At 35.9% G+C, this 12,206-nt stretch overlaps 1 protein-coding gene across 1 annotated transcript; it reads right to left on the bottom strand.

Annotated features, from left to right (window-relative positions):
• Window positions 1-2,865: 2,865 nt before the first annotated feature.
• LOC144445019 (aqualysin-1-like) lies at window positions 2,866-7,067 on the bottom strand. The gene is made up of 9 exons (XM_078134571.1): window positions 6,951-7,067; window positions 6,660-6,800; window positions 6,202-6,325; window positions 5,923-6,029; window positions 5,225-5,366; window positions 4,594-4,778; window positions 4,088-4,259; window positions 3,226-3,357; window positions 2,866-2,873 (listed from the first exon to the last, which is right to left on the bottom strand). The coding sequence occupies exons 1-9, from the start codon at window positions 7,065-7,067 to the stop codon at window positions 2,866-2,868; spliced, it is 1,128 nt and encodes a 375-aa protein (XP_077990697.1).
• Between the last annotated feature and the right edge of the window lie 5,139 nt (window positions 7,068-12,206).

The following is a 12,206-nucleotide window of genomic DNA, read 5'->3' as shown; positions in this document are numbered from 1 at the left end:
TAAACGAGGCCATAGCAGTTTTGGGAATTGGGTAAAGAAAATGATTATTTTGTTGTGTTACTTATTTGAGAAAGCACCATCCATTTTTTTTACTTTGAATGAGACATCTTTTCGGCAACTACTTTGAAAGATACGACATTAGGCCAGAAAAAATGAAAAAGCTGTTCAACCTACCCATATATGTTTTTCTGGTGATGGGCAATATATCGACATTGCGGGCATCGCATTTTTTTTCAAAATTAAGGATATTTCTTTATATTTTCTGAATAGAACATGTAACAATATACATTTGAGTCTATTTCAAATTACTGTTATAATATCTTATACAGTAGTTTACTTGGCTCTGATGTTGCATACAAGGCCTTAGCATGAATTGAGATTAAATATCCAATGTGCACTAAAAGGAATTGAACAAAAGTTTCCGACCATAAGGCTATCAAAAGTCTGAAAGGCTTAAAATGATTTGCTCTTTATTCGGGATTTTTTGGAACCAAATTAGACTTCAGGAGAAGTCATTTACCATGTGCACATCCGCATAATATCTTTCAGCTTTGTCACAACAAAATACACTTCCAGATAATATGCAATGCATAGCATAATTGTTTTAATTCTGGATTTTATTATGTCTCTGGTTTGATATTTTATGGCCCCCTACACTTATTTTCAATTTGTTTTCACCTTTGGAGTTGTCTCCTTCCATTGCATCATTGTACCATGTGATTTTATATCTCCACTGTAGTGTAGGTGACAGAGGGGGTGGCTAAATAATGCTTGATTTTCAATTGACGGGGTTTAACATTTTTGAGATGAGAGGGTGAGAGGAACTACACCATTTGTTTAACCGTAAAATGCAGACAAATTGCATGAGATAGTATCAAGATGACTGAATAAGTTCTATCTAAACTCGACCTGAAATATTTTGCTATCATTATATATGGTTTGTTTTATCCTTGTCAAGCATTGTGAAAAAATGAAATCGACCAACCTACCCAATGTGATGGGTTAGGTTACCCGTTGACCAGCATTTTTTTCTGACCTTACATATGATATTTAATTGCGTATGCTAAAATAGATATTATGTAAACTGCATGCAAATTTATGTAAATTAGCACTAAATTTTAAATGCATGATTGCACCAAGACAAAGTTCTGCCCCCTTGGCAATTTGGTCAGGCTACTGCCCTGTTTATACTTAGGACTAATTAAGCCAAAATTGTTCCAATTACACTCAATTTTAGAATTATAGTTGGGGCAGGTAGATTCTTTCATTGTGAGAGTGTCTAGTTCAGGTACATGTAGTTAGTATTTTTCCGCTGTTTTCCATATCGTCTCTGTGTGTTATTGGTTTCTTCACATCAGATGTACAGCCATTACAGATTGGAAGAACAGTTTCACAATTTATTGTCTTTTTAAGTTAATGTCAGTTGCCACATCCACTATTTCTCGTGACACACTTCACAATTTTCGAGATTTTGTTTCATTTTTCCTCCAATATATAAAAGAAAGTTTAGGGTCGGCAGTGAAAAAACTAGGTGGGGTCGGGTAACCAGAACCAAACAATTTGTTAGGCCTCATAATCAAGGAAGATGATATATTTAACACTTTGCAATTGAATTTCGGATGAAAGGCTTTAGATCTTATAAAACCCCCAATATTTGTGTTAAGTTTTGCACAAGTTACGATACTTGCCTGTAACATGTTATAATAAGTACAAATGTATATGTTATATATTTACCTCTAAACATTTCTTTCCGTTGGGCTCGCTCGTGGTGTTTATTTGTTTCTGTGTCTGTATGGGGGAGGGGGTTATACACGAAGTTCATCCGGTACTTCAGATATATTAATTATGTTTTTATTAAATTGAATTATATTTATTTGGTAGGTGTTTTAACGTTGTTTGATATTAATTTGTAGAATATGATATTTGTATATTGTTATTATTTGTTATTCAATTCTAGCCACGATATTGAATCATGAACACTAGTTCTATGGACAAATATGCTTCGCAAGTCAAAAAGAAATCACCACTCCATCTGAATGCAAACACCTCCTGCTGCCTAACAATGCATTATTTAGATACTGACGCGTCTTTCCTTTGTTATCGGTCATTATATATTAGGTATCGACGCTGCATCTTCTGTTATTTTAGCCGACACCTGTGAAGATTTGTCGCACACAAAACCCCCGTCAAAGGCATTTGTATATGATTTACCACTGTCTTTCTTTCGTTCTTGAAATCATTTTGACGTCAAAAATATGCAACTGTGAGATAGTACGAAAAACAATTTTCACACTGGTTCAGTATCAATCTCGAGAGATGTTACGAGATGTCACAGCCAAGTAAACGAGACTCCAAGGAGAAGTAGACATATACAAAGTAAATCAGAACAGTACCGGTATGGAGATAATTGTTCACACACTGTTTTTGTACATGTAGCACACACTCTACACCTACACACACACGTATCTCTGAACACAGTGATAGAGGGACTGTGCTCTGAATCAGCTCTTCGGGTATCATTTATTTGAGTCTAAGATTTGTTTATCGATATCCTTTCCTTCACAAATTCTTGAGTCCACGGCGGGAATAACCTTGAACCAATGGAACTTCAGTTCAGCGACTCAGAACATTGTGACTGTGTATCTAAGTTGTTAAGTGTGCAAGGTTTTTACGACCTCAGTGAAAAGTTGAGTAGTGCATATAAACACGCACGATTCACCAAAACAGAACAAAACCAATACAAGCATAATTTAATATTATTTTGTTTACTTTAATATATCAATATACCCCAGAACGAAATTACATGACATGCAATGCCGATTATGAAGTTCCACTTTAGGTATTTAGTTCTTCTTTACCATAGAATTAATTAGCTGTTGGAAGAAAGAAAACATGGTATTTATTAATTTATTGTTGTTTTTCACAATTGTTAATCCCGACCACCTGTTGAATGTGGCGGTTGGACCAGAAATATACCGAATGAGGGCGCTTTCTATAAACCGGTCTAACTGAGATCTCATTGTGGGACCAACTGTCTCAGTGGTTGGTTTCAGAACATATATTTATTTATATTATTTATAAATCACTGAGGAATGATAACATATAACAAAACAAACTGCTTGAATTTGACAAGCGATGAAAGTTTGAGCTTTACATGTTTATGTATCTCTCAACGCCCTATCATGGGGGGGGGGGGGGGACGTAATGGCAACACTTGACACTTACCGACGTATAAAAGCAAGTTGACGGTACCCTGGTCATCGGAGATTTTGTTAGTGCTGGCAGTTGAAACCAGTTCATTTTCTACCTCATCGGGAGTGTAGGAAGGATTGTTACCCAAAACGACGGCAGCGCCACCTACGATGAAAAGAAAACATGAAACACTTTAGGTATTTGTGTATCACCTACAAACTGTGGATCGATACAAGAAGGATGCCGAATGGTTCTCTAGTATCTACATTCATCATGTGATCAGATTTAAATGTGATCTAGACATGTGTTAGTCTATCTGCTAGACCTCGGATGTTCTTCCGATAGAATACGACACACGACCGAACATCATATCGCTATCGAGGATGGAACGAGTGTAATGCAACATGGCAATCGTGTTTTCAGTTTTTATAGTCTGTCTAAAACGAAAACAAACTTTGGTACTCAACAAGTCAATGTTATCGATATCTACATTTCCGGGTTTTTCACATCGGTCATTTTAACACAAAATTATGTTCCTATGTATGCTTTTGTCACTTTTCTATTAATTATCGTCATGAATTTCATGGTTCTGCAGTGATCTTCCCAATACCCCGCTTTAATGTGTATAAATTGTCACTACTTTTTGTTGATTTTGGATGTTTTCAAGATGGCGGACCCATTGTGTGTGTGTGCATATAAAACGCGAAGTGGCTTGGCCGTTGACAGTCTATCTGCTAGACCTCGGATGTTCTTCCGATAAAATACGACACACGACCGAACATCGCTATCGAGGATGGAACATCCAAGATGTTCGGGCAAGCCCTCGCTTATAGTATCGAAAGAAAGCCCGAACATCTAACAGCAAGACTAGACATGTATGGGATATCATACTTACCAGCGACATGGGGACAAGCCATGGAGGTACCACTGATTGTACGGGTAGAGTCGACACCGTTCCACCAACAACTGGTGATGGAAGTACCGGGAGCGAAGATATCGACACAAGAGCCATAGTTGGAGAAAGATGAACGTCTATCAGAACTGTCAGTGGCGCCAACGGTGATGGCCTAAAACAATACAGGTAGTAAGAGAAGGCGTAATAGAAAATTATCTACGACACATCGATTATATAAACTTTAAATATTGGTGAATACAAAATTTGCAATAAATAAAATTTTGCCCACATACTTCTACATTGTCAGAATTGAATATGAAATAATCATCAGTTTTGTCATGTGTGTACATGTGTGTGTGTGTGTGTGTGTGTGTGTGTGTGTGTGTGTATGTGTGCGTGTTGCACGTGATAAACACAGATTAGTTAATCAGACCGATCGTAATCTATAGCTATGAGTAAAAATAATTTACTCATAGCTATAGATTACTTAATTAATTAAAACTCACATTTGGAGCTCTAGCTGGGGAGGAGTTACAGGCATCGGAATTATCGTTGCCAGCGGCAACAACTACGACAAAACCAGCATCCTTCAAGGTGTTGACAGCACGGTCCATAAGGAAAGAAGCGCCACCACCGAGAGACATTGAAGCAACACCGGGCAAAGATCCAGAGGTAGCAACAGCATCCATACCTGTGAATGGAACAAAAATATGGATGAAATCAAATTCAAAGTAATTTTGCCTTCATATTTTAATATTACAATTCTGTATGCAATATTTTCCATTCATTAGAGGCACACAGTGTGTAATTTTATTGCCGTTGTTTGTCACTTTTCGTTCAAAATATCTGATATTTCTTAAAGTCTTCAAATTAGATATTAAATGGTACAGCTCTTGTTAAGAATTCTTCTCTACATACACGTGCACATGACACTACGTTATAATTTTTTTACCAATCAATTCGATCAATCACCTCCATCATCTTAATGTCGATATGCCTTTTTAATTTCAGTGTACATTGTGCATTACGTACACCAACTCGAAAATGTAAATTCAAATACAGGCAATGCAACTTTACCACGGCAGTTGTTAGACATTTTTTTAGTTTTGTATTGTGAGTAACTTGTATAATGTATACCTGCAACAACACCACTAGTGGAACCAGATCCGGTACATCCCAAGACACGTACAGCCCAAAGATTGGCTTGTTTAGCAACACCCCATGTGGTACCTCCAACTGTACCTGCGCAGTGAGAACCATGTCCGTTGCAGTCAGCACCCTGTTGGTTTAAAGAAAATAGGGAAAATAACACATAAAGGTGTATTTACGTGTATTCATATTTCCTATGTTGTTTGATATTCTGTGAGCTTGGAGAAAGGATTGTAACTTTAGTTACACCAGTGATGGCGCCATTAGAGAATTGATAGCTATATACATGCTATTATACAGTAAAACAGGCAAAAACGTGAACGTTGGCCAACTAAATTATATGATGTACAATGTACACGTATAAACTTACGTCATTTGAAGTTTTACTAGCTACCCATGTTGCATTGTGGCATACAGGCTATTACATTGTAAAAGAATAGAAAATTGCCGACTAAATCATATCATGTACAATCTACGAGTATAAATGACTTACATAGGTTATATTATGAGTTTACATTTAAGCTTATGCTGTGATTAATGTGAGGAATTGAACATTTGAAAAATTGATATTAAAAGTTATCAACCATTTCAAAACCTCATTAGGTCGTTATTTCAAAGTTAACATTTTGAAACGAACTTGAAATAAAACATTCTATGACAGAGAGGCATTGGCTATGAATACTTACACCGGTTCCGATTTGATCATCAAAGTACTGAGCTCTGCCACCATAGTCATTGTGATCGTAGTTAATACCAGTATCAATGACGTACACGTTGACACCAGCTCCGGTACCTAGGAAACACCAAATGTGCAAATATCAGTTTTGATGACATCATACATAGCGACTTTAGACAACATAATTATTGTAAACCTACTTTCTGTCAGTATCAGCGAAAAAACTACCCAGAGATTTGAAGAAGAAAACAATATTTGAAGATATGATTTGAAAGGATTGTATGGTTACCTTTTGGTCCAAAGTAATCATCTAAGGGAAGGTCTCTCTGATCAACACGGTCCAAACCCCAGGTTTCAGCAGCAGTGAAGATCTGTTCTTCTTCAATAAATTCAACTTCTTCCAAAGTCAGGAGCTAGAGTGAAATTGAATAGTTAGAGGTTTGACACTCTTGAAAAGAAGATACGTTTTAATTTGAATTAAAGACTTTTCAGTATCTTCATCTCTTTGGTTTTAAATTTCATTCATTGGTTACACACAGAGACAGACAGACAGACAGACAGACAGACAGACACACAGACAGACAGACAGACAGACGGTCTCTCTCTCTATCTCTCTCTCTCTCTCTATCTCTCTCTCTCTCTCTCTCTCTCTCTCTCTTTCTCTCTGTCTGTCTTTTCTTGCAACGTTCCTTTTCTCTATGTTACCATGCGTATCCATCCGCTATCTTACGACAAATTGTATCTTACCCAATTGACTGCAAACTTTGGCAATTCAGCAGCGAATCCGTTGAAAACCTTGTTGTATTGACGGTGAACGTGTCCATCAAGTCTTTTGGCACTCAAAAGATGTTGCATCTGGTCAATGACGTTTTGTTTATCAACTCCATCCTAAGTTGGAAAAGTAAAGACGAAATGAATTAATGTGTCAATTCTCTACGCTTTCAAAGTCTCCACAGGGTTAAGTCTTATGAAATTCTCACCAACATGTTTCGGATTTTTTTAAAACAGGAAAAGTCACCGACTTGTGATAATACTTACATGGAGGGCGACCATGTATCTGTTGGGGATAGCTTTGCCTTCGGCGGCTTTTTGCAATGGAGCAAGGCGTGCTGAAGCACAGACCAGGAGAGTAAGGGCGACGATAAGACGATACATTGTGATTCACTGCAAGAGAGAAACGGTGGAAATGAATGTATAGGTTACTCGTTGACATGCATTGCTGGTCATTTGTCAAGGGTGATTTTGGAATGAAGGTGACGTCACAGAAGAACTTGTTGTATAGGTTAAATCCCGGACTCTTCTTCTATTATCAAGTTCATCTTCAAATATATAGAGTGACAAGAATACCTCAGGCTCCTTGGTGTACATTATGCTATGTATGTTCGGTGCTGAGAAAGCCATGTCTGCCGAAAAAGTGACTCCTAAATATCTAAAAGCGTAGTGCAATAACCCAAGAAATTGAGTTTACGGTGATAGTTATCATGTAAAAATCCAGGTTGAAAACGAAGCAAAACATAAACTTAGGATACGTTACAATGGTCATTTCGAAATTAACCTCCTAGGTATCCAAAGTAGACAAGACAGTTTCTGGGATAGCATATAAAGATTTGTTACTAAAGGTTGACCACCCAAATTGGGAATGACGAGGAATATTTGACACTTCTTTACGGTATAACTCATTAGTCTTTCACGGACTTCACGTCAGCTTTGTACCAGGTGTGGCCCTCTAAACTCCGCCAACATTATACCGGGTGATATACTTACATTTCCGGAGTCAAAGTTCTCGTAAGAGGTGAAGGACCAGTTTGAGTCTTGGACACAAGTGACTGAACAATTCTGTTCGTGGTCTTTTTATGCCATTTTTTATCTTAATCCTTTCCGTTGATACCGGGATAAGGCCGGACGGATCATACATAGGGATGCAGCTGTTGGGTTCACATCGCTTAGTTATACAAGAACATATAGGACTTGGCATTAACCGTGACCCACAATTCATATAAGTTATTTCCTAGATTCGTGAAATTTGTAATTTTCCTTATATGATTCGTGAAATTTATAATTTTCCTTATATGCGAGTGAGGAATATCTCCCATGTGTGAATAATACCATCCCACTAACCAAAAATTACAACCTTTAAGAAAAAAACATTCTTTTCTGTAGTTATATACTTGGTAAATCCTCGATACCCATGATCCATGGCAAGAATCTTCTCTACTAAAAGGAATAATGCACATTTACGAAAAGTAAATGGTTATCCTAAATTTCTGAAAGCGCTCAAAACAGAAAGACACCTTGAAAAATGTTCATACATCTAATGATGTTTATGCTTTGACTAAACAAAATTGTGTGGTTCCGATTATGCTCAATTTTAGAATAGGTGGGGGTTGGTAGATTTTCTTTCATTGTGTAAGTGTCTAGTTCAGGTAGTTAGTATGTTTTCCGTTGTTTTCCATATCTTCTCTGTGTGTTATTGGTTTCTTCACATCAGATGTACAGCCATTACAGATTGGAAGAACAGTTTCATAATTTATTGTCTTTTTAAGTTGATATCAGTTGCCGCATCCACTATTTCTAGCAACACTTCACAATTTTCTTGATTTTGTTTTGTTTTTTCTCGAATATGTAAAAGAAAGTTTAGGGTCGGCAGTGAAAAACCTAGGTGGAGACGGGTAACGGGAACCAAACAATTTTTTAGGCCTTTTAATCAAGGAAGTTGATATATTTAACATTTTGCAATTGAATTTAGGATGAAAGGCTTTAGATCTTATAAAACCCCAAATATTTATGTTAAGCACAAGTTACGATACTTGCCTGTAATATGTTATGTTAAGTATATGTTATATATTTACCTCTAAACGTTTCTGACCGTTGGGCTCGCTTGTGGTGTGTGTTTGTTTCTATGAGTGTATGGGGGAGGGGGGGGGGGTTGTACCCGAAGTTCATCCGGTACTTCAGATATATTAATTGTGTTTTAATTAAATTAAATTATATTTATTTGGTCGGTGTTTTAACATTGTTTGATATTAATTTGTAGAATATGATATTTGTATATTTTTTGTTATTCTTTATTCAATTCTAACCATGGTATGGAATCGTGAACTATTTACATGTATATTAGCCCATCCCATCCAGATGCACATTACATAATATTTCATATCATGTCCCCGATGGATGACGTAGAGGACGCTCTTACTTATTACGTAACATCTCCGAGTTTGAATCACTAGTTGTTATCCCGGTTGTTATTCCCTCCTTTGAAAATAAATGCTACTTTAAGACTTGTTTAGGTTATATTATGCTTAAAGGCATACCTTTAAATCCTTATACCACGGTCGATGACGAGATTTTGGTATCAGAAATGAACAGCAATGATTATTACATCGTCATGTGAAAATGCGTAATGTGAAATGCGTAATGCGTAAGCGAAATTAATTATTTTACTTTGGACGTCATCCCAATGTAAGTCTCTTTGGTCTAATATTCAAGTGCAGATCAACAACACGCTATAATGAGGGAGTTAGTTAAAGATTTGAGGGGTAATCATAAAGCCAGGTTCAATGCCCATTTTCAAATTGATATAATTATGTATAATGCGCATTGTAGGTTATAACTTTTCACTTGCTCTCTTCGATGAAATCACACAGAAACCAACACGAAATTGATTTAATTGCATATAACATTGTACATTTTAAGATAACAATGTCACAATTTCTTACTACATTTAACCTGAATGAAATAAACCATTTAAACATACTGTAACTAGACATTTGATGTCACCATGGTGCATGGTGCATGTGGTAGATTGGTCCTTTTATTTTCTTAGGACGAAATGTAGCCAGAAACTGTATCATGTACAGTTTGTTATTGAACAGAGCGAGTGAACACTAATCTGCAACACGCTGTAAAACACTCAGGCTCTTAAAGATGAGGCAATGCAACATTTTAAAGGTAAAAATATCAACATGTCAAAGCAATTGACACTAGGACCAGCAGTAATGATCTTATGATTGATTTAAAAAGAGAATAGTGTAGATGGAAAAACTTTAATTCAAACGGACTATTATTTCAAATTCAACGTCAACAAGTGTTTAAGCCAGATGACTGCCATCCTTAATTCTGGGTGTGACTTTGTAGATAGATCTTGAACGATAGGTCGATTGCAATGAGGGTAATAAGTTCATAAACTATTTGAACTACTGTAACCATGGTAACAATCACTGTCGTATCTTTAATAGGTTAGTTACGTCATAACAATTCTTAATTCAGATCTACATGCCATCTTTAATTAAAGTGATGGACCACGTATTACATAACCCTTACACACATGCACACACATGCATGTATACACACATGCACACACATGCATGCATACACATATACACATACATCCACACATACACACACATACATACATACATACATACATACATACATACATACACACACACACATACATACATACATACATACATACATACATACATACATACATGCACACACATACATATTTTATTTATTTATTTATTTATTTATTTATTTATTTATTTATCTATTTATTTATTTATTTATTTATTTATTTATTAAGCCGTGTACACAAGAAGTGACATTGGCAAGAAAATATACCAAATGAAACACTGATGTTTACAATGTCTTGAAAATATTAAGTATATCACTGAGATATTTAGCTGTGACACTTGCTACAGTATCATCTACAAATGAAAAAATGTACTTAAATAGAGAATGATTATCAAATTTAAGTAACTGCGACTGTAAACTAAATAAAATGTCCAAGTATTCATCTCTTATCTTCTGAATTTTTTTTCATTTTTACACAGTAATGCACAGTGAAATTCATCTCCAATACTCGAGCTACACAAGGTGCATAATCTCTTTTTCCTTTCAATATTCTTGTAACGGCCAGTTTCAATTGGCAATATATGGTTTGAAATCCTTAATTTTGTAACAGCTATTCTATCAAAGGTGTACATACGTACGTACGTACATACATACATACATACATACATACATACATACATACATACATACATACATTTAATCCAAGTACAATGAGAAAATGAGAAGAGAAGCCTACATTAGGTAATGTTTTCCTTTTTATCGTAGTATTGAGAAACTACATACATGCACTATACAGAACGTTGAAGGTATGTGACAAGTCGTAATCTTGTAGGACGTTTGTCAAAAAAAAATTGAGATGATAGATTATGATAAATTTCTGAACACTAATAACTAATCTGGGAAATGACTTGTGATTCCAAATCCAACTCATAGATAAAGCGATGTGAACCAAACAGTTGTAGCCCGATGATTGTACAATATATCATCCGTTGGGCCTTATCCGTATATATTAACAGGTAGGATTATGATAAACATGACATTACAACAGTAGTCTAACTGGACAAAGTCTCAATTCGTTCCTCAACTTCTATGAGAACTTTGACGTCATTAAATGTGGGAATTGAAATCTTAAATTTCTATTCATACTTTGTCTATTTTCAGTTCGGATAAAGAAAATTAGCGGTTTACTATACCGTACAATGTTTTAAATTGAGGTCAAAATAATATCGAATTTAGCCAACTTGCAATCCAAAACTCGCCGCCGAATACTTAGTTATATAGTTATGGGAAACTAAAACAACATGACGGTGAACCCCAACTTGAACATTTCTTCCACGGTGTTTTTGAAGGTGTAGAAACAAATTTTGATAAAGCAAATTTTTGGAGAGATTGTGATCTGAGATGATGAGAACTATGATTTTTTTCTGGCAAATTAGTTCCTAGGGCGCATTCTCCCTTTGGGCCGCCTGCTGAAAGCTTGGTCCGTAAAAGACTCGGACCAATGAGATGCCGTAATGATGTATTAGTACATGTACTACTCGTCGTGATCATTAGTGATCACTTCTAGTCTTGTTTGTCATTCAATTATTGAGCACTTTTCTGGGATCACAGACACTCGGATCTTGAGAATCCTTCATATCATTGTCCAATTTGTATGCACCAATACAACCCGTGTGTTTCCGTGATATGCTTGATGTTATGATTTAAGAACCAAGTCAAACATTCCAACATTCAACGTCGCATACACCCACACACATACACATACATACATACATACATACATACATACATACATACATACATACATACATACATACATACATACAATTATATAGACACACAGACACAAACACAACACACTCATACACGTACACATATACCGTGACATTCATGTACACATACACAGACACAGACGGAAAACTTGTGTATTTATAATTT

This window comes from Glandiceps talaboti, chromosome 13 (assembly GCF_964340395.1).
Source record: "Glandiceps talaboti chromosome 13, keGlaTala1.1, whole genome shotgun sequence".
NCBI classification, from domain to species: Eukaryota; Metazoa; Hemichordata; class Enteropneusta; family Spengelidae; genus Glandiceps; species Glandiceps talaboti.
This window is presented reverse-complemented; position numbering and strand designations above follow the sequence as displayed.

Bases quoted from the DNA above. Each gene is read 5' to 3' on its own strand.
- LOC144445019 (XM_078134571.1), bottom strand. From the start codon at position 7,067: ATGTATCGTCTTATCGTCGCCCTTACTCTCCTGGTCTGTGCTTCAGCA. The intron at 4,260-4,593 runs GTGAGTTTTAAT...GTATTGTTTTAG, and splicing joins CCCCAGCTAGAGCTCCAAAT to GCCATCACCGTTGGCGCCAC. The intron at 3,358-4,087 runs GTAAGTATGATA...TTTTCATCGTAG, and splicing joins GGCTTGTCCCCATGTCGCTG to GTGGCGCTGCCGTCGTTTTG.